Source organism: Lithobates pipiens, unplaced genomic scaffold, assembly GCF_037356315.1.
Source record: "Lithobates pipiens isolate NorthernLeopardFrog02 unplaced genomic scaffold, aLitPip1_a1.2 Scaffold_18, whole genome shotgun sequence".
Taxonomy (NCBI): Eukaryota; Metazoa; Chordata; class Amphibia; order Anura; family Ranidae; genus Lithobates; species Lithobates pipiens.
This window is the reverse complement of record NW_027507758.1, coordinates 98,659,662-98,686,570: the sequence shown is the minus strand read 5'-3', so window position 1 is coordinate 98,686,570 and position 26,909 is coordinate 98,659,662. Positions and strand designations below refer to the sequence as shown.

The following is a 26,909-nucleotide window of genomic DNA, read 5'->3' as shown; positions in this document are numbered from 1 at the left end:
GCATACACACGGTCGGACAAAGTTGTCGGAAAATCCGATTGTACATAACGTGATGACGTTATTTCATTACCACGGGACTACGTTCAGGCTAGTAGCCAATAGCTTTGGTCTAGGAATTTGATCTGAGCATGCGTGGCACTTTGTCCGTCGGAGTAGGCTACACATGTTCGGAGTATGTCCGATCGGAGCATTTTGTAGGAAAATTGTACGGACAAGTTGGAAAACTTGGTCCGTCGGATACTCCGACAGAAACAGTCCGATGGAGACCACACACAGTTGGATTATCTTACAAAATGGTCCGATAGGGCACATTACGTCGGAATCTCTGACCGTGTGTACAAGGGCTAACAGTCAGGAGAAATGAAAACTCTTTATGATTAATATAAATTTTTTAAGTAAGATGATCCTTGCAACGGATAAAGAGTAACCAGAAATATCTAATGTTTGTGATTTTTATTTCAGAATACTTATTAATTCCCATATATATTCCCCAAAGAATCAAACATATGTACACAATATATGTCAGCATTTCCTGTACCCGGGAGCATTGTTTCAATATCTTCTGGTACCCTTATATTTGTTGCTTGCAAACATCTGATTCTCTCTGTAGACAATGGCGTTCATTTACTAAAACTGAAGAGTGCAAAATCTGGTGCAGCTGTGCATGGTAGCCAATCAGCTTCTAACCTATCTACCTAACCTAAAGTATAAAAACACAGGTATAAACAGTGCAGCTCTAAAACATAAATCATACAAATATGAATGAATCATAAAGTGAAAAAATTATTAATGTGCATATATAAAAGAACTCATAACAGTTCATGTTTCGAAAAAGTGAGTCCAGGTGTTTGTGATTCAGATAATAATGGTCAATCGCCCAAGTGGAAAGAAATCATTGCTGTGAAAATTTTCTGCCGCCAGAACAATGGGACCCTATTTAGCATATACCACATGGGTCAAACGGGCTTTGGTGTCTCAACACCTGAATGGGGAAACTCTTCTGGAACCATCGCCAAATGCCAACAGCCGCCGCAGGCAATGGAATATTATCTAAACTTATAGGACCTTTCAGAGTGTGGAGTCCTCTCATCAAAACTTCTTTAGGACATATATCCTAGGAGAAAAGATAGAAGACTCGACATAGTGTAAAACCGTAGATAACATTATTTTATTTTTTTTAAATGCAAATCACTCCCATTTCAGTAAAACATCAAAAGCATGGAAAGTCAAGTTATAGATGCATAGACAGGTCAGTAGACCCGACGCGTTTTGTCTCAATCGGACATCATCTATATAAAGTCATGTAACCCCTGAAAACAGGTGACCACACTGTCTGGCGCAGCCTCTAATCATCCCAATGTTTCCGGGGTCCTCAGCAAAATGGCACCAGAGCATGCGCGTCAAGCCTCAATCTGAAAGTGAGGTATGCACGTCAAACCTCAAAATGAAAGCGAGGAGAGAAACTGGAAATGACAATGCGGAAGCGAATCAAGCCTCGTTTAGAAACCAAGGCACAGACTAGCACACGTCATGTCAAAAACGGCCCATTACACATAAAAAGTATGTTTTTTTTTTCAGTATTCTGTATTGCCAAAGATTCATCTGCAAGTTGTACGCCTGTAGATGGATTTAGCAAGTTGAAACCATTTGCCAAAATCCTGTTGCCCCATTACAAGGCTGTCCTTATAAGATTCCACCTTACATGTTTGAAAGTTTTGGAAAAAAATATCTGCCTGGTTGGATCTTTAGATGTGTAATACTTGGGGAAATCTATATCAGACTTATTTTTTCAACATGCATCAAATAAATTGCTTTATTTGTCTGAAGTAAGGCAAGTATGAATGAGAAAATGGTATTTAGTAATTAGTAATTAGAGCTCTTGGCAAGAATATAACAATAATATTTTTTTGGAAAGATCCCAAAGCTTAGAGTAGTACCACACAATGCTAGATCTTACAACCCTATGTTCCCATGAAATGCTTAATTTAAATGATAATCCTTGAAACCCTTTTAGAACTCAACTGATCACAGATGGGTAATGAAAGGCACCTTCTTCGAACCCAGAACAATAGCTGTGTTGTGTTTTGCATCATGTTAGGTTGTTAAACTAAAAACATCTCTATTGTCTAATTTGTTTGGGAAGCAGCTTCCTAACTGATATCATATGTCACTTTCTTCACTTCCCAAAACATATCTTTCCAATTCAGAAGGATTTACGTGCCAAAAAAAGGAGCTTCAGGATTTATATGACTGGAAGAAAGTCAACGCCTTTTAACAGGACAAGTGAAAGTTAGATTCTATACCTAACAGTTAATTACAAACAAAACTTTAGAATTGTAGAATGGAGAACTTCCAAATGGGTTACAATCTAGTATCCACCCACTGTGTCCAAACCTTGCCTTCCATTTTGCCCTGTTATATTTTTAAAACAATATTTTGCAATGTTTTCCAGAGATTATTATATATATATATATATATATATATATATATATATATATATATATATATAGTCATCTGTCTTAAAATATAAGCACAATCATTCAAGCATGTGCTAGAATTTGTGCGGGTGATAGCTAACTAACCTGGTATTTTGGCTTATGAATTCCTGAATGAAACTAGAGTGCCTGGAAGACACCCATGCAGTCACATAAAGAACACATACAAATTCTATGCAGAAACCTCAAAGGGCACTAAGCTGCCAAGACCTATAAATTCTAATGATGCAAAATTATAAATGCTAGGGGGTTTTAGATGCAGCCAATGCCAAAATCCACCAACTGAATCATCTGAGGTTGAATCTAGGCTACCCCATTTTAGCTTTATATAGTTCAGCCCACCCATAAACTTTGGCAGACTCTAAAAAAACAGAATGTAAAAGTTTCATATACAGTAATTGAACGGCCACCTTTATTATTATTATTTTTTATTGGTTAAAAAAGGAATAACAAGTACACCAACATGGTCTGAGACATATGAAACAATATACATACATTTATAGGAATAAAAAAGAAAGTACAGTAGACATTTTCAGTCTGCCGGGTTGTTAGCACACTCATAATTGCAAAAAGAAACTAGCATCTCAATCAGTTGGGTCAGTTCGGGAGCTGGTAGACTCAAATGGGGAGATTGAAGGTGTAGGGAAAAAGGAAATAAGGGAAAAGAGTTGGGCAGACATGGGTCATGGATCAAATGCAGTATCTCACAAAAGTGAGTACACCCCTCACATTTTTGTAAATATTCTATTATATATTTTCATGTGACAACACTGAAGAAATGACACTTTGCTACAATGTAAAGTAGTGAGTGTACAGCTTGTATAACAGTGTACATTTGCTGTCCCCTCAAAATAACTCAACACACAGTCATTAATGTCTAAACCGCAACAAAAGTGAGTACAACTCTAAGTGAAAATGTCCAAAATTGTAATATTTTGTGTGGCCACCATTATTTTCCAGCGCTGCCTTAACCCTCTTGGGCATGGAGTTCATCAGAGCTTCACAGGTTACCACTGGAGTCCTCTTCCATGCCTCCATGATGACATCACAGAGCTGGTGGATGTTAGAGACCTTGCCCTCCTCCACCTTCCATTTGAGGATGCCCCACAGTTGCTCAATAGGGTTTAAGTCTGGAGACATGCTTGGCCAGTCCATCACCTTTACCCTTAGATTCTGGAGTCGTTATCATGTTGGAATGCTGCCCTGCAGCCCCGGTCTCCAAAGGAAGGGGATCATGCTCGGCTTCAGTATGTCACATTACATGTTGACATTCATGGTTTCTTCAATGAACTGTAGCTCTACCAGTTCGGGCAGCACTCATGCATCCCCAGACCATGACACTCTCACCACCATGCTTGACTGTAGGCAAGACTCACTTGCCTTTGTACTCCTCACCTGGTTGCCGCCACATACGCTTGACACCATCTGAACCAAATACGTTTATCTTGGTCTCATCAGACCACAGGACATGGTTTCAGTAACCCATGTCCATAGTCTGCTTATCTTCAGCAAACTGTTTGCGGGATTTCTTGTGCATCATCTTTAGAAGTGGCTTCCTTCTGGGACGACAGCCATGCAGACCAAATTGATGCAGTGTGCAGCGTATGGTCTGAGCACTGACAGGCTGACCCCCCCACCCCTTCAACCTCTGCAGCAATGCTGGCAGCACTCCTACGTCTATTTCCCAAAGACAACCTCTGGACATAAGGCTGAGCATGTGCACTCAACTTCTTTGGTCAAGCATGGCGAGGCCTGTTCTGAGTGGAACCTGCCCTGTTAAACCGCTGTATGGTCTTGGCCACTGTGCTGCAGCTCAGTTTCACAGTTTTCTTATAGCCTAGGCCATCTTTATGTAGAGCAAAATCTTTGCCATGAGGTGCCATGTTGAACTTCCAGTGACCAGTATGAGAAAGTGAGAGCGATAATACAAAATTTAACACACTTGAGACCTTGTAACACTAACGAGTCACATGACACCAGAGAGAGAAAATGGCCCAATTTGGACATTTTCATTTAGGGGTGCACTCACTTTTGTTGCCAGCAGTTTAGACATTAATGGCTGTGTGTTGAGTTATTTTGAGGGGACAGCAAATTTACACTAATGCCCTGTACACACGATCGGACATTCCGACAACAAAATCTTTCGAATTTTTTCAGACGGATGTTGGCTCAAACTTGTCTTGCATACACATGGTCGTATAAAGTTGTCGGAAATTCCGATCGTCAAGAACACGGTGACATACAACGCATACGACGGGACTATAAAGAGGAAGTTCAATAGCCAGTAGCCAATAGCTTCCGTCTCATAATTTATTCTGAGCATGCGTGGCTCTTTGTGCGTTGGAATTGTCTACAAACGAACGGAATTTACGCGATCGGATTTTGTTAGCGGAAAATTTTATATCCAGATCTCAAACTTTGTGTGTCAGAAATTCCAATGGAAAAAGTCAGATGGAGCCTACACATGGTCGGAATTTCCCACAACACGCACCGATCGCACATTTTCCATCAGAATGTCCGATCGTGTGTAATTATACAATCTGTGCACTCACTACTTTACATTGTAGCAAAGTGTGATTTCTTCAGTGTTGTCACATGAAAAGATATAATAAAATATTTACAAAAAATGTAAGGGGTGTACTTACTTTTGTGAGATACTGTGTATATTAGCTATAGATAGGTCAGTCTGGAAAGATTTGAAGGTGGCAATGATTTTTTGAGCCACGCTTCCAAAATTTTGAGGAATTTGGGTTGTCAGACATTAAAGAGGGATTCCTCCTACAAAAAAAATATTAAAAGCCAGCAGCTATAAATACTACAGTTGCTGACTTTTAATAAATGGACACTCACCTGTCCCGGGTTCCAGCGATGCCGGCAGCCGAGGCCGATCGATCGCTCGGCTCTCGGCTGCTGCCGCCACCATTCTAGGTGAGGGAATCAGGAAGTGAAGCGAATCGGCTTCACTTCCCGGTTCCCTACTGCGCATGCGCGAGTCGCGCAGCGCAATAGGAATTGTCCGCGCTGTCTCTGGGACCCGTGTGTGTCCCAGCAGACAGCGCGGCAGGACAGAAAATGACATAGACTCCCACGGGAGTCTATGCCCGGAAGTGGGTGTAAATACCTGTCTTTGACAGGTATCTCCACCCCCCCCCCCCCCCCCCCTGAAAGGTGCCAATTGTGACACCGGAGGGGGGGAGGGTTCCGATCAGCGGAAGTTCCACTTTAGGGTGGAACTCCACTTTAAGTATACTAGGCAACTTTGGTGAAGGAGTGCTATCCTTGCATCTTTAGAGATGAATAGGTCAAACAGAGTGTGGAGACGTCTAAAAGTTCTAGACCAAAATGCAGTCAGTTTTGGGCAGGACCACCAACTGTGTAGAGTTGACATTGGCCACAACCCCTCAAACACCTATCGCTGAAGCTGGGTTCACATGGGCTATTCTGCTCAGCGCCCAGTACCACTGAAAGAGGATCTTGTATGCGGATTCTAAAATGACTGTAGCGAATGAACATTTTGCTACTCTCAACCAGATCTTGCGCCAATTCTCCAATTCTACGGGACTCCCAAGCTCCCACTTCAATTTTTCCACATAAGAGAGAGAGGAAATAGGGCCACTTGTGTTTATTGCACCGTATAGGCTTTGAAATAACCCTGGGTGACCCAGAAGAGTGTAAACATATGTGTTCATTTGCTGTTTTTCTTAGGCCGCGTACACACGGGCGGATTGTCTGCCCAACTAAGTTCGTCAGACAATCCGACAGACAGTCCGTCCAACTTTCGAATGAACGGACTTGACCACACACGATGAACAGACAGTCCGCCGAAAGCTTGCGCGATGATGTGTACGGCACGTACGACGGGACTAGAAATTCGACGTCCAATACACTGCAATGCAACCTTCGGCCATGTAAATCCTTTCTGAGCATGCCCCATACTTAGTCCGTCGAACTAGCCTACTCACGAGCGGATTGTCCGCTGAAACCAAGTTTGGACATAATTCAGAGGGTTATTGGTGTAGTCTCCTTGCCAATCAATGCAGTATCTGTCTTTCTGCAAAAATTGGGGGTAGGGATCCAAGGGAGCACTATGCGTTGCTTTCTCCAGGTGCGGGGTGCCAGTAGAGTGAGACCTTTGGGACCCCTGTGAAGTCGTCATGCAGTAGAGAAGGATTTCTTTACCCAGAGGAAAAAAATCAGGATGGCCTCTACTGGGGGAGAGGGACTTTGTGAAAAAAAACTATTTCTCCAGAGAGATTTATGGAAAGGTGCTCATGTTTTGAATCCTCTAGTAGCTATACATTTCAGGGGCAGCAGTGGTGAAATCTCCCTCTTGCTTCATCAAAAATGTTAGTTCTGATGCTGCAAACTTGGCAGCAAAACATGATGAAATATGCAAGAGGTTGAGCAATACGCTCTTGTAAAGGTCATGGCAGTTGGATAGTGTACAAAAATAGAGAGATCCCTTCATTAGGGTCCTCAAGAGATTTTTTTTCACTGGATGGGTGTCTATTAAAAAAACCTTATTTTTGGTTGGATGGGCTTTTCAATTCCATCGACCATTTTATTTATCTTATATGCTTTGTGTAGTTTGACTGAAATCATAAAATGCTATAATAATCTTTAGCTGTAGCTAAATCTTTAGCTGTAATAAAATTTGGAACAGTTTCTCACAGCATTCTGTGGTGTGCCGCCATCTGTTATATTTTTCTGGATTTAATTAATAATGGGTGTGGGTTGTTGTTCTCCATATGTCATGTGTGAAATATCAATCAAAGCTACACATGCTATTATAAAAAAAAAGATTTGCCCATTTCTAGTTCTTGATGTTTTTGTGTCATATTACAGATTAACCTGTTCTGGTAATAACCATTATGAAAAGTGTTAACTTACCTATATATGCCCTATATATAAATAACGTTTTCAACATATGCAGTTCTTTTTTAATATGTTGCATCTTCCATATTCTTATATAAGATAGGTATGAAAATGTCACTCTTTGCTTCACCCTGCACAGAGATTTAGCAATTTAGCAGCAGGGTCGTCTTTAATATTGATTGGACCCTGGGCAAAACTTTTCTTGGGCCCCCCCCCCATGCAGTTTTTCTCTCCACCTGCTCTGAGACATACAATAAATAGCAGCTAGACACAAAATAAGTTTACTGAATCAGATCAGGAAGCTATTGGGATTGGTTGCCAGAGGTTACAGTGTATCATTAGCGCTCACCGCCTGGTTGCTAGAGGTTACACCACACATTACGGCTCACTAAATAGTTACTAGTGGTTACAGCACATGATTTCTGCTTGTTGATTGGTTGCTAGAGATTACTGTGTATATAACCTCAGGGAGGCATGATATACATATCAATGCCGCCGGTCGCCGCTATTTACATATGAATGCCGGTAATTTACTTGTAAACACAGGGTCATCTGTACACAACAATAGGGTAGAGCTGGACAGCAATAGTAACAGCACTTCACACTGAGATTTTGGGACACAGCACAGGACTAAAACCTCGAGGGAATTTAAACCGGGATAGTTGGCAAGTATGAGGCAGCTGCTTTGGGCCCCACAACAATGACATGGCCCAAGGCAGCTGCCCCTTTTGCCCTGCCTTAAAAACTGCCCTGTTTAGCAGATCTTATGCCCCGTACACACGAGCGGATTTTCCGTTGGAAAAAACTTGGTTTTTCAGACGGAATTCAGCTCAAGCTTGGCTTGCATACACACGGTCACACAAAAGTTCTCTGAACTTTCGACCGCCAAGAACGTGGTGACATACAACACTACGATGAGCTGAGAAAATGAAGTTCCGAGCTTCCAAGCATGCATCAAATTGTTTTCGAGCATGCGTAGGAATTTTGCGTGTTGGAAATTTGCACAGATGAACGGAATTTCCGATCTGAACTTTTTCCGACCGAAAAATAGAGAACCTGCTCTCAGTCTTTTGCTGTCTGGAATTTTGGAGCATACACACGGTCGGAATTTCTGACCAAAAGCTCACATATGACTTTTGCTGGCTGAATTTTCTGATTGTGTGTATGGGGCTTTAGAACAACAATCTAAAGCCAGGCAGGCTGATTGTACCCAAGTTGATCCAACAATCGACTTGTGTACAACCAGCCTGTCAGATTTGTTTACCTGTGATTACTGCCAGTGGCTATAGATGCTAGCAGTAATCATTGTGTTTATGCCTCCCCACCGGCAGAGCACAATAGCGCTGGAAGCATCAAGCAATTTTGTACCGTGGAAAAGGAATTGATTCATCTATCTCTAGGGTCAGCTAACTCCACAGGTAACCCTTTTCACACACACAAACAATAGTTGCATTACATGTTTTAACATAAACATGCACATGTATCTGCTGTAACAATCCTGACCCTTAGGCCTGGTTCACAGCCAGGGCTAGTGCAAGGCTTTTGACACCCTAGGTGAAACCTCATTCCCCTCATTGGCTCCACACCTGACTCCACCCCCTTTGCTCTGCTCATGTATACCCCACCTTTTTAATGGCCCTGCCGATCAAATGTAGCCCACCAGCAACCATCAAACGCAGCCTCACCAGTGCCCATCAAATGCAGCCTCACCAGCGCCAATCAAATGCAGCCTATCAGTGCCCATCAATGCAGCCTATCAGTGCCCATCAATGCAGCCTAGAAGTGCCCATCAATGCAGCCTAGCAGTGCCCATCAATGCAGCCTACCAGTGCCCATCAATGCAGCCTACCAGTGCCCATCAATAAAAGTTTGCTTGCTTTCATTCATTCAGGAGTCTGGACACAGATACCTCCGCTGCCTCTGACACTGTGTGCGAACGGAGCAGTGGCTGCCTGCTGATTCTGAGACTTAGTTGCTTGCTGCAGAGAGAAGAGAGTAGAAACACCAGTGGCCGGGTGCCCTAGGCGCTGCCTAGTTTGCCCAGTGGTAGCATGCAGCTGCGGTTTGCAGTCCAGGGTCCGGTGCGCTCCTGTTCACCAGTTTAGGGCCAGACCAAAAAATGCACAGGACCCTTTTTGAAACTGCACTGCGCCCACCCCGGAGAGCCGATTGCATTCACATGTCATTCGAATGTGATGCAGTTTAAAACACATCCAATTCGCATATATGTGAACCCAACCTTAGGGAAATGTCAGTGATAATCACTGCCATGCAGACAAGAAGGTAATAGATTTTTAAATATGGTAGCATTCTTTAAACTAGGAGGCATTAGAGAATCTAAGAATTTTTAAATATCATTTTAATGAAAGAAAATAAAAAATGCTGCAAGAATTTTTTTTACAGAAAAGGATATTACAAAACACAAAATAGCAACAGTAAATTAAATGGACAAAAAGATGAAAAGCACCTAACCAGGATTGTGTGGTTTCAGCACTCCTTTTAAAGCCACCTTTCCAACTATATCTATTTCCAGATGGCATGGTTTTACAGTCCAACAACCAATGTATTGCCGAATGGAATGAAATTATGATTTATCAGACACCAAACATGCTGTGGCTCTTATGCCTGTTTTCCTTGTGTGATGTTATGTGGCTCATTCGTCGGCTGGACATTGTAGCATGTTTAATATCTAACAGATTGTCATCTCATACATCAGTGTCATTTTGCTCACGCAGAGAGCAGATTATAGAAATTACCTTAAAGCATGCAAGAGAGAAAATACAGGGGGGCCTCTAAATGCAGACTATTAAAACATTTTTAATTCCAATAAAAGGTATAAAACCAAACTCACATTTGGTAGTGTAAATCAGACACATTAAGGCTACTTTTACATTGAGACGGCGGGTCCGTTAGCGGTAAAGCGCCACTAGTTTTAGTTTCGGCCACTAGCAGTGTGCTTTTAACCCCCAAGAAGGGCTTAAGGAGGGGTTAAAAGCTCCCGTGTTGTGCTGAAGAGCTGCCCATTCATTCCAATGGGAAGAAGTGGTGTAGAAGCCAAAAAAAAAAAGAAAAATCCATACCAGACCTTATCCAAGCTAACCAGCCCACCCCCCGAATCATACCATTCTAGATGCTCTCCCGACAAAGTACCTTGTTCCCATGTTGATGAAAACATAGGGCCTCTTGCCCACAACCCTGATCCGGTGGTTGTGGGTGCAAGGGGGCTCCCAGATCCTGCTTCCCTCCCCCCATGTGAATGAATATGGGGTACATAGTGCCTCTACTCTTTCACCCCAAAAATGTCAAAAGTAAAGAAAAACGCAAACATCGTTTTTGACAACTCTTTATTAAAAAATAAATAAATAACCATGTCCCCCAAAAGTAAATACATTGTCAATCACGATGAACACTGGCCCGTTTGAGAAAAAAAAAGCCTGTCGAACATGAGCTCTCCCGCCACTTGACACTTACAGAATGATAGCACCGCTTCCCCCCGCTGCTAAGTAACCCTGCCCCGTGATGACACTCGGAGACCCAAAAGGGCTGGTATGGCTTGAGGGGGCTGCCACACAGTTTTTTAAAAGCTGCTTCTTTTGTTTACATTCTTCTGTCAGCGGGGGGAATACCTTCTGAGAGCAGAGATCACTTGTTGTTAGGACACTGGAGGGTGCTGTCTTCTTAACAACCAATGACTCATCCCTGCTGCTGACAGCAGAATTTACTGGTTGTTAGGACGCTGGCAGGTGCCAGCTTCTAACAAGCAACAAAAATTGGAGCAAAAACACCTTCCAGTGCATTTTTGCTCCATATTGCCATGTTTCAGTGCAGTTCCTTGCATAAAAAAATACAGCATGTTCTACTTTTAACCACTTGCCGACCAGCCGCCATCATTATACTGCGGCAGGTCGGAGCGATCCCATGAACCGTTGTAGCTATACGTTGGTCCCTTTAAGCAGGATAGCAGGCACGAGCAGTCGCAATGAGAGAGGAAGAACAGGGACATGTGTGTGTAAACACAAACATCCCCAGTTTTGTGAGGAGAACAGAGAGAGATTGTTAGTTTCCTATTAGCTGGGAACCATGATCTCTCATCTCCTATAGTCAGTCCCATCCCCCACAGTTAGAACACACATAGGGAACACAGTTAATTAGTTTGTGCATTTTTATAGCACTGATCACTGTATAATTGTCAATCGTGCCAAAAATGTGTCAAAAGTGTCACAAAAGTACAAAATATTGAGTTTTTTTTTAAATTGTCGCTCTTTTTTTGTTTATAGCACAACAAATAAAAACTGCAGAGATGATCAAATACAACCAAAAGAAAGCTCTATTTGTGGGGAAAAAATGACGTCAATTTTGTTTGGATACAGGGTCGCACGACCGCACAATTGTCAGTTAAAGCAATGCAGTGCTGTATCGCAAAAAATGGCCTGGTCATTGAGCAGCCAATTCTTCTGGGGCTGAAGTGGTTAATGACTGTACTAGAACGCACTGCACTGGTGTGAATGATACTTTTGTAAACTATGTTCACTACTGTCTGCTCGTTTTTGATGAAGATTAAAAACGCACTGGACTGCATGTGGTGTGAACTGGCCCTTAGTGGCAGGCAAGAGAAAGAAACATGAATATGTTCTGCTGGGAAGACAGACATTAACCACTTTCAGACCGGACCATTTTGCTGGTCAATGACCAGAGGTCTTTTTACAATTTGGCACTGCGCTGCTTTAACTGGTAATTGCGCGGTTATGCAATGTTGTACCCAAACAAAATTTGCGTCCTTTTCTTCCCACAAATAGAGCTATCTTTTGATGGTATTTGATTGCCTCTGCGATTTTTATTTTTTGCGATATAAACGTAAAAAGACCGCAAATTTTGAAAAAAAATGATATTTTCTACTTTTTGTTATTAGAAAAATCCAATAAACTCAATTTTAGTCATACATTTAGGCCAAAATGTATTCAGCCACATGTCTTTGGTAAAAAAAAAGTCAATAACTGTATATTTATTGGTTTGCGCAAAAGTTGTCACATCTACAAACTAAGGTACGTTTTCTGGAATTTACGCAGCTTTTAGTTTACGACTGCCTATCTCGTTTCTTGAGGTGCTAAAATGGCAGGGCAGTACAAAACCCCCCCAAATGACCCCATTTTGGAAAGTAGACCCCCTAAGGAAATTGATAAGTGGCATGTTGAGCCCATTGAATATTTTATTTTTTTGCCTCAAGCGATTGAATAATGACAAAAAAATTTTTTTTTTTTTTTTTTTACACAAAGTTGTCACTAAATGATATATTGCTCACACATGCTATGAGCATATGTGAAATGACACCCCAAAATAAATTCTGCTGCTTCTCCTGAGTACAGGGATACCACATATGTGGGACTTTTTGGGAGCCTAGCCGCGTACGGGGCCCCGAAAGCCAAGCACCGCCTTCAGGCTTTCTAAGGGCGTCAATTTTTGATTTCACTTCTCACTACCTATTACAGTTTTGAAGGCCATAAAATGCCAAGATGGCACAAAACCCCCACAAATGACCCCATTTTAGAAAGTAGATACCCCAAGCTATTTGCTGAGAGGCATGTTGAGTCCATGGAATATTTTATATTTTGCCACAAGTTGCGGGAATATTACAAACTTTAATTTTTTTTATTTTTTTTTCACAAAGTTGTCACTAAATGATATATTGCTCACACATGCCATGGGCATATGTGAAATGACACCCCAAAATAAATTCTGCTGCTTCTCCTGAGTACGGGGATACCACATGTGTGGGATTTTTTGGGAGCCTAGCCGCGTACGGGGCCCCGAAAGCCAAGAACCGCCTTCAGGTTTTCTAAGGGCGTAAATATTTGACTTCACTCCTCACTACCTATTACAGTTTTGAAGGCCATAAAATGCCAAGATGGCACAAACCCCCCCCAAATGACCCCATTTTGGAAAGTAGACACCCCTAAATTTAGGGGTACACTAGTGAGACTAGGTAATAAATGGCGGGTGCCCTGAAACTATAAAAAAATAACTAACCTACAAGCGTCACCTGTAACAGTTATATGGTGATCACTGGTGAAAGGGTTAACTAGGGGGCAATCAGGGGGCTTTATGCGGTAGTATATGGGGGTCCCTGGCGCTATAAAAAGCTGCGGCGAACCTAAATACCTACCTGCCTAACTAGCGTCACCTGTGACACTAATACCGCGATCAGAAAAACGATCGCTTATTAGGCTGGGTTCACACTGGAGCGATGCGGGAACGCCATGAATCCGCGGCGGGTTCCCGCATCGCATGCCTCCCGGCGGCAGTTCACACTGCCCTATGCGAACTGCTGGGAGTGTCAGTGAAATGTTAATGACACCCCCAGATCAGTTCGCATATCGCAGTGCGATCTGCAAACTCGGATCGCATGGTGTGAACACCCATGCGATCCGATTCTGCTGCGGACCAAAAAAAGGGTCCCGTGCGAGTTTGCGGCGGGTGCGGCGGGTGCGACGCGAATTCAGCCATACTATCTGTATGGCTGAACTCGAATCGCACAGAGATCGGATGTGATTTGCACTGCAGTGCGGTGCGAATCACATCCGTTCTCATAAACCGCTGCAATGTGAACCCAGCCTTAGTGACACTGGCGACGGGGGGTGATCACGGGGTTAAACCTTTATTGGGGGGGTACCTTAGAACTAAAGGGGGCTAACCCTAACTGCCCTCACAGTTATTACAGTCACAAATGACACCCGCCGGGTGATCAGGGGGTTAAACCTTTATTAGGTAATAAATGGCGGGTGCCCTGAAACTATAAAAAAATAACTAATCAACCAGCGTCACCTGTAACAGTTATATGGTGATCACTGGTGAAAGGGTTAACTAGGGGGCAATCAGGGGGCTTTATGCGGTAGTATATGGGGGTCCCTGGCGCTATAAAAAGCTGCGGCGAACCTAAATACCTACCTGCCTAACTAGCGTCACCTGTGACACTAATACAGCGATCAGAAAAACGATCGCTTATTAGGCTGGGTTCACACTGGAGCGATGCGGGAACGCCACGAATCCGCTGGGGGTTCCCGCATCGCATGCCTCCCGGCGGCAGTTCACACTGCCCTATGCGAACTGCTGGGAGTGTCAGTGAAATGTTAATGACACCTCCAGATCAGTTCGCATATCGCAGTGCGATCTGCAAACTCGGATCGCATGGTGTGAACACCCATGCGATCCGATTCTACTGCGGACCAAAAAAAGGGTCCCGTGAGAATTTGCGGCGGGTGCGGCGCGAATTCAGTATGGCTGAACTTGAATCGCACAGAGATCGGATGTGATTTGCACTGCAGTGCGGTGCGAATCACATCCGTTCTCATAAACCGCTGCAATGTGAACCCAGCCTTAGTGACACTGGCGACGGGGGGTGATCACGGGGTTAAACCTTTATTGGGGGGGTTAGGGGGGTACCCTAGAGCTAAAGGGGGCTAACCCTAACTGCCCTAACAGTTATTACAGTCACAAATTACACCAATGCAAAAAAAAAAAAAAAAAAATGCTATTGGTGTCACTGTGACTGGGGGGGCAGGGGTGATTGGGGGGGTGATCGGGGGGTGGAGGGGGGGTGTGAGTGTGCCTGGCATGTTCTACTGTGAAGTGTCGTGTTGGTGCAACTCACCGATCCTCTCTCCTCGGTGCCGGAACGAAAAATACCGACACGGAGGAGAGATTACATCACTTCCTCTCCTGTGTTTACATTACAGGAGAGGAAGTGATGTCACGCCTCACTTCCATTCGTCAGGAGCGATTGAGAGGGGGTGGCCATGAATGAATGGCCGCCCCCTCATCCCGGATCGCTTCTGAACGAAAACCGACCAGGCCCCCCACCCGCGGGAAGGCAGGGACGTACATGTACGCCCATATGCCTGCCCGTGCCATTCTGTCGACGTACATCGTCGTGTGGCGGTCGGCAAGTGGTTAAAGTAAACCAATTGCATTGCCATTCATAAGCAACACACACATTTTCTTTAAAGGGGTTGTAAAGGTAATTATTTTTTCACCTTAATGCATTCTATGCATTAAGGTGAAAAAACATCTGACAGCGCCGGCACCCCCAGCCCCCCCCTGTTTTACTTACCTGACCCCTCGAAAGTCCTGCACTCGCCCCCGACGTCCTCTTCGCTGCTCAGCCTGGCCGCTGATTGGCTAGAGTGGATGGATTGAAAGCAGCGCAGCCATTGTCTCGCGCTGCTGTCAATCACATCCAATGACGCAGCGCGTCGTGGGCGGGGCCGAGTGATACAGTGAGCGGCTATAGCCGCCGCCTGTATCACGGGAGCATGCCCGCAAGTGCTTCTCACCATGTGAGGGAGCTCGCATGAACGTGAGAAGTACCTGCGGGAGGAAGCCGAGACAGCCGCCGAGGGACGCCAGAAGAGCAGGTTCGGGGCCACTCTGTGCAAAACGAGCTGCACAGTGGAGGTAAGTATAACATGTTTGTTATTTAAAAAAAATAAAAAATTTACTTTACAAACCCTTTAAGCAATCGCTGATTTGTTATACTACGAAAGTGAGTATTGTTTTACCAAATGAGTTACAAATTTCCTGCTTGCATTCACATGTTTTGTAATTACTACATCAGCAAATGTTAAATTAGACCAGGAAGAAGAAGACAAAGCAGAATCTGTACAAGGTCTATAATTAAGTACAAGTGGTACTTATATACAATAACATTTGTAGATTAGATTGTTTTCTTGATATAAATGTTAACGTTTTATACTAAGCAATTTGATTGATTGCAAACAACACGTGACAACAAAGTTTATCTTTAGGACACAAGAATTAATGCCTATGTTTACAGGGAACCCAAATTAATGGACATTGAGCAAAAGCCTGACTAGTGTTTGGATTGCAATTATGGGGCTATTTTTCATTCTTTTTTTGCCATACCGTATAAAAGAGTAGTAATGGTTTTGAGCATATCTAGGTCTTAGGACGTCCAGTGGCTGAGCTTGATGTTTGGTTTAAGCACTGACATTGACAGGTATGTTGTTTCCAAACTGTATGTGTACTTACACTGGACTAACTGATCAGATCCATGTGGTCATAGGGTGTGTAATAATATAAAAGATTTATTTTTCCCCCGCTCGTTATATACACATTCTCTGCTTCCTGCTTTGCAGTGCCACTTAAAGCAGAACATCAATCAATCAACAGAACATCTCTCAATCAACATTAACAATTGTTAATCCATATACTGCTAGCATTAGTAAATATATAGGAATGTGTACTATATTTACCTGTTTTATACTTTGTTTTTACTTTGCTTCAGTTACTTCTTGGTTTCCAGGCCTAGGCAAATGATTTCACACATCCCAGGAGTCTTCAGGAGGGAAGGAGGGGTATTGTCAGCTAAGCACACCCTCCTATCCGAATGCCTGGGCTAAGGGCAGATGGATTCCAGGGAGGAAATGCTACATGAATCACCTGCCCTTACTCAAGATGGCTACAGCCAGAAATCATAGGGGATGTTTTTTCAAAATGATTTCTCTGAGAAATCAAGCAGCAAGACATGGATGGTGGGGGAATTTGCTTTGAATATTAGAAATGAATTAAATAGCATTTTTGGTTTGTGGTGCTCAGATGCACAGCAGTTTCATATTAAAGTGAATGGCTGGCCATAGATTATGCAATGGTCTATCCCGGGGCTCAACAACTCACAGGCACTGGGTCACCATGCGATAAGAAGTTTGGTCCTGGTGCCTAGGCTGCCGCCTGAATACTTTCCACACTCTACCCATGCCCACCCCCCTCCCCCCAAGCTATGTATCCCAGACTGCATTACATTCTTTTCCAGCCTTGATGGTTGGGGAAACTGTTGATTGGGACCTGGAAGTGAAGTCACACGTTACTTCCGGGGCCACAACTAGGATGGGAGGAGAGTGGACACAGTTTCCCTAACCGTCAAAGCTGGGAAAGAATGTAATGCAATGTGATGTGATGTTTTTTTAATTGTAAAGAATTAAAGTTACACCCAAGCATATAACCCCGCCCCCCCCCCCCCCAAAAAAAGGATCCCCATCCCCACATATTAACACATGTAAACGCAAACGGCGAGACACCTACAAATGAAACCGTTGATTGCGCTACCCGTTACATGTCGCCGCACACGCCGGAATCAGAGCAGTAATTCTACCACCAGACCTCATTTGTAATGCTAAAATTATGAATTACAGGGTGCTTTTAAAGTGCCGCCTATGGAAAATATAGGTTACTGACATGTTTAAGGTTTGACATGTTGGGTATCTATTTACTTGGTGCAACCTCAGGTTTTATAATTTACCAGAAATTGGGTTATTTATTGCACTTTTGTGCCCCCTAAAATAACTTTTAATGTGTTTTTTTTTAACTGAAATTTTGGGTTTCCTTTACCGCTGCAGTAAAAGTGTGTGACATAAGAAATTATATAATGGAGGTTTAATGTAGTCTTCAGGGCTAAAATGATTTTTACAGGTCCCACCAGTAAGATTTGTTAGTTAAAAAAAACTGTCTCCTAACCTTTTCAGCTGGCTGCTAGATTCAAAGCAAATTTGTCAAGCCCTGGTCTATCCTTCAACCACAGGTTGAAAGAGAATTGCTTGATTCAACATTACAATAGAACTTACAATCTATTGTATTCTGACAGCGGGAGGTTTCCGCACCATCAGAAAACAATGATCTCTCCTGGCGGCTATAGCTGTGATCGTACAAAAAAAAACCAGATAGGCCAGTTGTACTGAAGTCGATTGATAGATCGACTTCAGTACAACCAGTTTGCCTATAGATGGATCGAAATTTGTCCAGTTCCCGCTGAACTAGCTGAATTTTGATCCATCTATAGTATGTCTGGCTTAACTGCGCCTTTAGGTTATAGTACACATGCATAAAGCTGGGCATCATTTAGCCCAGAAGACTGGAAGACATCATGTAAAAAAAAAAGGTACTGATTGATTAGCTATGGATTGAAGCTGAGTGGTGCAACTTGAGCTGCTTGTACTTTTAGAACCTGATGAGGCTCCATTTTATTTTTTTAAAATGTGGTTGCATTTGTGCTTTAAGAAGTGAGGCAGAGAAGTTGCAACCTGGGTGCCTGTGTCTAATCTGCAAATTTGAAAATTTTATTCCATAACGAAAATATGGAAGTGCAAGAATTAAAAAACGTGAAAATGATGTAACAAAAATAGGCAAATATTCCAATAATAAATTAAAATATATACCGAAACATACTGTTATACTGTTTAAGCAGAATTTATCTTTCTTCTTGCCTGTTTTTTTAAATTTTATTTTACATGCTATTTGTACCTCCCAGAAGGTTTACTGAAAAAGAACAAACAATACCGGATTTTATTGAAGAGTTGAACAGGTTGTTGAATGAGATTTGAGACGGCACTCTATGCCCTTGTACACACGATCGGAGATTCCAACGGAATGTGTCCGATCGGAGCGTTTTGTCCAAATTGACCACATTTTCCAACTTGCCGGAAATATTTTCCGACAAAATGCTCCGATCGGACATACTCCGATCATGTGTAGAGAATTCCGATCGGACAAAGTGCCACGCATGCTCAGATCAAATTCCTACATCAAAGCTATTGGCTACTAGCCTGAACGTAGTCCCATCGTAACAAAATTACGTCATCACGTTCCGAACTATCGGATTTTCCAACAACTTTGTCCGACCGTGTGTATGCAACAGTTTCGGACAAGATCCGTTGGAGAAAATCCGACGGACGAAATCCGACAGATTTGGTTGTCGGAATCTCCGACCGTGTGTACAAGGGCTATGGGTGGTCACAAGACCAAAAAATTAACAATGACAGGGCTGTTTCTGGTTTTTCTAGAGAGCAATAGCAAGCATCCTGATGGTTCAGTAATATTTACTACCGCAAACTGACATATCCTACTTGGTTGCAACCATTACACCTTGAGGGTAGGCTTGGCATTGGGTTCCCCCAGTGGTGATGGTGCAAGCACATTATAATTAATCAGTCTAATTTTTGTTTTCTCTCTTTCCAGTTTGAAGACATTGGGAGTTTTGAGACCGTATGGCAAGTAAAATTCTACAACTACCATAAAAGAGATCATTGCCAGTGGGGCAACAGCTTCAGCAGCATTGAATATGAGTGTAAACCCAATGAGACCCGAAGCCTGATGTGGATCAATAAAGAGATGTTCCATTGAAGCCAACTAAGCTGGACATTTTTTTAATGAGCTAATCAACATGACCAGCACAATGAGCCTATTAAAGCCACATAACAGTGTATATAACATATCAGGAGCTAAGAGGATTTCCAATGGCTTATTGTTTACTTTAAAGTGGAGTCTCTTGCACAGAGTGGAGACAGTTATGTTGCTGGGAGCCAATAGTGAGGACAGTTCAGTCCATCAACCCACCAGTGACATCACTGGTAAGTTGGGGTTTACATTGTTTCAGTATTAGTTCCTAGTGAATTTAAAATGGCCAACTCCACTCTGTATTGGCGATCTGTACACTTTAAATGACTGAATATTCTTTACGAAAATATGTTTATCATATGTTATGTTTACAGCGGTGTAGTAGAATATGTATTATTTTTGTAAAATATTGTGCGTTTATTGTAATTGCTGCATAGATTTAGAGCATTCAAGGGTGATTTGTTAATGGGCTGCCAAATTAGTGAACTTGTTGTCTTTTGGGCTCTTTCAGGTGGCTGGTGAACCATATCAGAGAAATGCAGTTGACAAATTAGTATTTTCATTAGTATTAGTCCATGTTTGCCTGGTTATTTTCAATTCCAACATGATCAAAGTTGTCATTGAAGGACACTTAAATGGGCATCACCATTTACTGGGATGCATCCATGTGTATGTGCAATTTCATCATCAGTCTGAATAAGCCCTTAAGAAGTGAATCCAGTTGAAAAGAATATCAGTTTTTTTTATACCCCTTAGTCTGATTGTGTGCTTAAAGTGAATACAAGATAACTGAATGGTAGCCATTAGAAAAAATACCCTTTTAGTATTTCACCTATTTTAATTTTAGGTACCAGGAAAAGTCTCAGAAAGGAAAATATCTAAAGGAAGAACTGCTTGGTCGACAGCTTCTTACCTTCGTTTGCTAACATGACCAGGGATGTATTTGGGGATCATTCTTCTCTACAACCAAAGGCTAGATTTTCTAGTATAGCCCTGGCTTATAAAGCTGACGGGGCACCTGTTCTCAGGACCCCCTTTCCCACGTTGTCATCTTTGTGCCTACATCTTTTAAAATTTACTATAACAAGTTAGCAAATTGCCAGTTATCGGCTAATATTTTCAACCTGAGCAGGACAGTTCTATGTGTCTCATTTAGCTTATAGGGCAGGGTGTTATTATTATTATTATACAGGATTTATATAGCACCAATGATTTGTACAACTCTTTACAACTTTAGGGCAAACAGTACAGTTACAGTACAATACAGGAGGAATCAGAGGACCCTGCTTGTTAGAGCTTACAATCTAAAAGATATCCATGTGTCGACATTCTTGGTACTAGAACAGCTCTATGTGTATTAGTAACATTCATGGTGTAGTGTTTTTTGGGACATTCTACAAGAAATTTGGAACTGGTCTTGCACCATGTATGACTTCACAAAACAAGGAACTGGCTTAGCACCATGAATGTCCATGCAAGACACATGGAACTGGTTTTGCACCATGAATGTTTACACAAGAAACATGGAACGGGCTAGCACCAGTGTGTCGTGAAAATTAATACTGCTGTAGGACTAGTACCTCATGTATATTTATGCTACATGACCAGTTCTATTAGACTTAAGTGGACATAATTAGAACAGTTTTATGTGAATGAGTTAAAAAAGACAACCTCAAGAAAATTCAGTCAAGGAAGTTTATTTTTTAACTGTAAAACATGAGTTTTTGCAGTAATAATATTTAGTTGTAGGGCTACACAGATTGTTCTTCTTTCAGATCATTCCATTTACGAGGCTGACTATCTGTAAATTGTGAGGGTAACATATACATCTTTTTAAATGATCTGCCTTCATTTAGCATATGTTCAAGAGGAAACTATGAGTAATATTTTTTTACTTTGTGCCTTTACAATTTATTGTCGTGTTTAAAGGCTGTGTAAGATTTTATATCCAAAATCTCACTATACGCACTGTGTTGTCTCGTTGAAGGAAAATAGGCACATGTAGGCACATACTTATTTTCTACAGGGCCTCCAACATGACCTTTTAAATTTAAATTTAAATACAATATACTCTGCTACTCAACTGCATTGTAATTTCTAATGTATCTTTTAAAGGAAACCTGCGAGAATTTAAGTATGAATTGCTGATTTGGTTTTTAAAGGTATAGGTCTTGGGCTGTCATTCTGATTCTGGCCTCACTATCTAGTAAATCACTGAGCTCGAACAAGCAAGTAGCAAGTTAAAGGAGAAGTGTGGGACATTCAAAAAATAAAAATCTCTACTCCCCTCTATGGGTGCAGCTGTCCCCCACCCCCTCTAAGCTTGAGAATAATTTGCAAAAAAGCTTTAAAAGGAATGACAACTTCACCTATTTGCTTGCTTGAATACATTTGTATATACAGGTACATCTGTAATATCTTCAAAAAGTTACTTTATTTCAGTAATTCAATTCAAAAAGTGAAACTCATATATTCTATAGAATCATTCCACACAGAGTGATATATTTCAAGCGTTTATTTCTTTGAATTTTAATTATTAGGGCTTACAGCTAGTAAAAAATCTAAATTCAGAAAATAAGAATATTACATAAGAACAATAAAAAAAAAGGATTTTTAATATAGAAATGTGGGCTTACTGAAAAGTATATCCATGTACAGTATAGTATGCACTCAATACTTGGTTTGGTGCTCCTTTTTCATGATTTACCGCATCAATGAAGTGTGGCATGGAGGTGATCAGCCTGTGGCACTGCTGAGGTGTTATGGAAGCCCAGGTTGCTTTGATAGTGGCCTTCAGCTCGTCTGCATTGTTGGGTCTGGTGTCTCTCATCTTCCTCTTGACAATACCCCACAGATTCTCTGTGGGGTTTAGGTCAGGCGAGTTTGCTGACCAATCAAGCACAGTGAGACCATGATCATTAAACTAGGTATTGGTACTTTTGGCAATGTGGGCAGATGCCAATCCTTGCTGAAAAATTAAATCAGCATCTCCATAAAGCTGGTCAGCAGAGGGAAGCGGGAAGTGCTCTAGAATTTCCTGGTAGAGGGTTGCACTTACTTTGGACTTGATAAAACACAGTGGACCAACACCAGCAGATGACATGGCTCCCCAAAATCATCACTGACTGTGGAAACTTCACATTGGACCTCCTGCAACTTGGATTCTGAGCCTCTCTAGTCTTCCTCCAGACTCTGGGACCTTGATTTCCAAATGAAATACAAGATTTACTTTAATCCGAAAAGAGGATTTTGCACCACTGAGCAACAGTCCAGACCTTTTTTCTCCTTAACCCAGGTAAGACGCTTCTGGCGTTGTCTCTGATTCAGGAGTGGCTTGACACAAGGAATGCGACAGTTGTAGTCCACGTCCTGGATACGTCTGTGTGTGTGGTGGCTCTTGAAGCACTGACACCAGCCGTAGTCCACTCCTTGTGAATCTCCCCCAAATTCTTGAATGACCTTTGCTTCACAATCCTCTCAAGGCTGCGGTTATCCCTGTTGCTTGTGAACCTTTTTCTACCATACTTTTTTCTTCCACTGAATTTTCCATTAATATGCTTGGATACAGCCGGCTGTAAACAGCCAGCTTCTTTAGCAATGACCTTTTGTGACTTGCCGCCCTTTTGGATGTTGTCGATCACTGTCTTCTGGACAACTGTCAAGTCAGTAGTCTTCCCCATGATTATGTAACCTACTGAACCAGCCTGAGAGACCATTTAAAGGCTCAGGAAACATTTACAGGTGTTTTGAGTTGATTAGCTGATTAGAGTGTGACACCACAAGTCTACAATATTGAACTTTTTAACAATATTAGAATTTTCTGAGATACTGAATTTTGGGTTTTCACTAGCTGTAAGCCATAATCATCAAAATGAAAAGAAAGACATGCTGAAATATATCACTGTGCATATTGAATCTATATAACATATGAGTTTCGCTTTTTAAATTGAATTATTAAAATAAATTAACTTTCTGATGATCTCATTTTTTGAGATGCGCCTGTGTGTATATTTTTTTATATTTTTAAGATGCACAAGTTAATTGACTAAACTTAAACAATTTTAATGTGCTCTCTAATGAAAAAAATATGGGATCTACCATTTCAGAAGGTGTTATTTATCAGATTGTGGTGCCCATTTTATGGCTTTGAAACTTTAGTGAGTCACTGACCTTAAACATACAGCTCAAGACATCTTCCTTTACTGACTGCATGCATGTTCTTGGTTAGTCATTCCCTACATGGTAGACAGGGAGAAGTTTAACAGTCAAGTATTTGTATTCTATAGTTTGGGTCACATTGGAAGTTCTGCTTTAAGGATCAAGCATATCATGGATGCTAATTACAAAACTCTAGAGACAATCATATCAGGGTTTTTCTTCAAAGACATTATAATATAGACTTATTAAGTAATGCTAAACAGTTGCCTACAGTAAGCTTTCACTATACTGAAATCATATTAAGAGATTGTTTCAGTTTGCTTGAAACAGTTATCCCACGTACACACGATTGGATTTTCCAATGGGAAATGTTGGATGTGAGGCTGTTGGCCGTAAGTCCGACTGCGTGTATACTCCATCGGACATTTGTTGTCAGACTTTCTGCCAACAAATGTTGGCTAGCAGGTTCTCAAATTTTCTGCCAACAAATGCTTGGACTTTCCGATCGTGTGTACACAAGTCCATCGCACAAAAGTCCACACATGCTCGGAATCAAGGACGAGTCGGAAGCTTTCGGTCTTGTGAAACTAGTGTTCGTAATGGAGATATCACGTACGTCTTGTACTTCACTACGTTCGTAATTGTTGGCCAACATTTGTGTGACCGTGTGTATGCAAGACAAGTTGGAGAGTCAACACCCTTCGAACAAAAATCCACGGTTTTGTTGTCAGAAAATCTGATTGTGTGTACAAGGCATAACTGTTTTTATGCTATCATTGCTTTATGCATTGCTTTATTGCATAAGCCTGATGATACTAGAATATCAAATGCAGACTAAAGCTGACTTGTCTTGCACATTTAAAAAAAATCTACTTTAGAGTGAGTAAAATATGAATTTTGGTGTGCATTTACTGTCCAATTCATATGTTGGAAATTACATCTGTAAAATCATGCTCATGTTCCCTGCGATTAAATGTGACATTAAGAACTGTTACAATAAAGTGTATGTGTCCTTTCAAAGCCAATGCTGGTGTTGCTGGAGAGGTCACAAAAAAGTAGCAAAGGTTGTTGGCATATTTTATGTAGCTTTGTGAAAAGTGAAAAATGGCTAGAGGATTGTCTTATACAGTAATATATCAAAACAGTCACCTTTACAGAAAGATCTGTAAGGTGAACTTACACAGGACTCCCTCCTCAACCCCCCCCCCCCCCCTCAGTCCCACTGACCTGCAGTGCGGCGAACCCCCATTCTGAGCCCCGGTATAGCCGTATCAGGGGTCCAGGGCTTTCTTCCCAGCTGACAAGATGGACTATGCAGCTCCTGATTGGACATGTGATGGCGCCAACCAATTAGAATGCTCAGAAACCTGGGATATGTTTTGGAGATTCAGCTGCAGGGATTTCTAAGCCCCAGACCCCATGGGATGCGGCCATACCAGGGCTCAGAGCGGGAGATTGCCGCGATCCAGGTCAGCGGGGGAGGGGGGGTTGAGGAGGTGGTCCTGTGTAAGTTCACCTTACAGATTTTTCTGTAAAGGTGAACTTACCCTTTAATTTGACTGTTCAGACTGAGGTTAATTTGCTGCTGTAGGTAGGTGATTCGTGCATTATAATTATGCAGATATAATATTGTGATCAGTATTTGAAGGTAACTTAATATAAAACTGTTAGTCATTGGTTTCCTTTAAAGTGTAAGTAAACCCCCCTATCGTTTTCAGCCAAGGAAGCTGCCTTCTTTGCCTCTGTTTATTCTACAACTGAAATTATGCTGCACATGTGATCAGTTATGACACCAGCCGTTGGATGGTTTGACAGTTTGGTTGATAGCACAACCAATGGGAGTGTTACATTTCCGGCACGTGCCGTAAATGAAACGATTTTATGGATGGGTTTACTTCCGCTTTAAATATGTACATTTTTGTTTTGTTACTGTAACAATGACATGTTTTTCATAATGTGGGGGTGTTCTTGTTCTGAAAAGGAAATGAAAAAAATAAAAAAATAAGAGGAAAGTGGAACTTAGGATAATGGTTATACATATTTAACTGTCCATCTCAACATGTTCAGTTGCTGTTAAAACAGATGTTTAGAAAAATAATTGCATATTTTCAGTGAAATAAACATTTTAAGTTATTACGTTAACAATAACCTGAAAGTTACTTTTATGTGACAGAGGTATCTGTCTGTCTGCACGTATATCTGCAGACAGATATATGTTTCTTTCTTATAATGTGCAGACCTTCCAAGTCTAATCCATGTTTTGCAATGGCCTCTCTGTTCAGGGTCCATAATTCAGCATATAATAGTGTGGTGTGAACACACAGAAGTTAATTTACTAAGGCTTGGTTCACACTTTTGTGAATTGGATGCGATTTCCCTGCATCCAATTTGCATGGCAGGAGAGTGTGACCGGATCTCAATGGAGATGGTTCACACACCTCCAGAGTGGCTGTGGTGCGAATTGCACAGTAGTCCTGTGCTGTGCATCTTCTGGTCCATTTCAGGTCTGAATTCAGCCAACGATTCGGCACCGACACGATGAATGGGGACGCAGCGGACTCCTGCTGTGAACTGCTCCGTCCTGCAGTGTGAACCCATCCTAAGGCTCGACTTGCAGCACCGCGACCTGCACATGATCAGCGGCAACTTGCAAAACGACTTCTGTATAGAAGTCAATGCAAGTCACCTGAAGTCGCCCCACAGTAGTACAGGAACCTTTTTTCTAAGTCGGAGCGACTTGAGTCGCTCCTATTAGAACGGTTCCATAGTACAGAACGGAGCGCGACTTGTCAGGCGGCAAAGTTGCCTGGACAAGTCGCCCCTGTGTGAACTGAGCCTAAAGGAAAATAGACTCTTCACTTTGAATTTTCCCCGAAGCTTAGTAAATGATTTGACTTCCATCATCCAATCATGTGCAAAACATTTTTTATTTTATTTTTTTTATTATTTTCTTTCACAGGGTTTGGTATTCTTGGCAAAGTAAAAATGTCATCTCATTCAGTGAAACCTTCCTTACAAGGTAAACAGCCTTTTTGGCTCAGGGTTCATTATGTTCAGGGTCCATTATCAGGCATATAAGAGTGTGCTGCAAACACAAGTTTTCCCTGAAAGCCATTGAACCTAAAAAAGTAGTGACCCGTACTCAGGGCTTTTTTTCAGGATGAACGTGGTGGAACTCAGTTCCACCACCTCTGGCTCAGA

The 26,909-nt window shown here is 41.9% G+C and overlaps 1 protein-coding gene across 1 annotated transcript in view; it reads left to right on the top strand.

The window, feature by feature from the left end:
* CNRIP1 (cannabinoid receptor interacting protein 1) overlaps positions 1 to 25,856 on the top strand; it is an 86,505-nt gene extending 60,649 nt beyond the window's left edge. The window contains exon 3 of the mRNA XM_077485941.1: positions 19,392 to 25,856. Within this exon, the coding sequence (XP_077342067.1) occupies positions 19,392 to 19,556 (165 nt within the window). The 3' untranslated portion in view covers positions 19,557 to 25,856. The remainder of the gene's footprint in view (positions 1 to 19,391) is intronic.
* Positions 25,857 to 26,909: the final 1,053 nt, after the last annotated feature.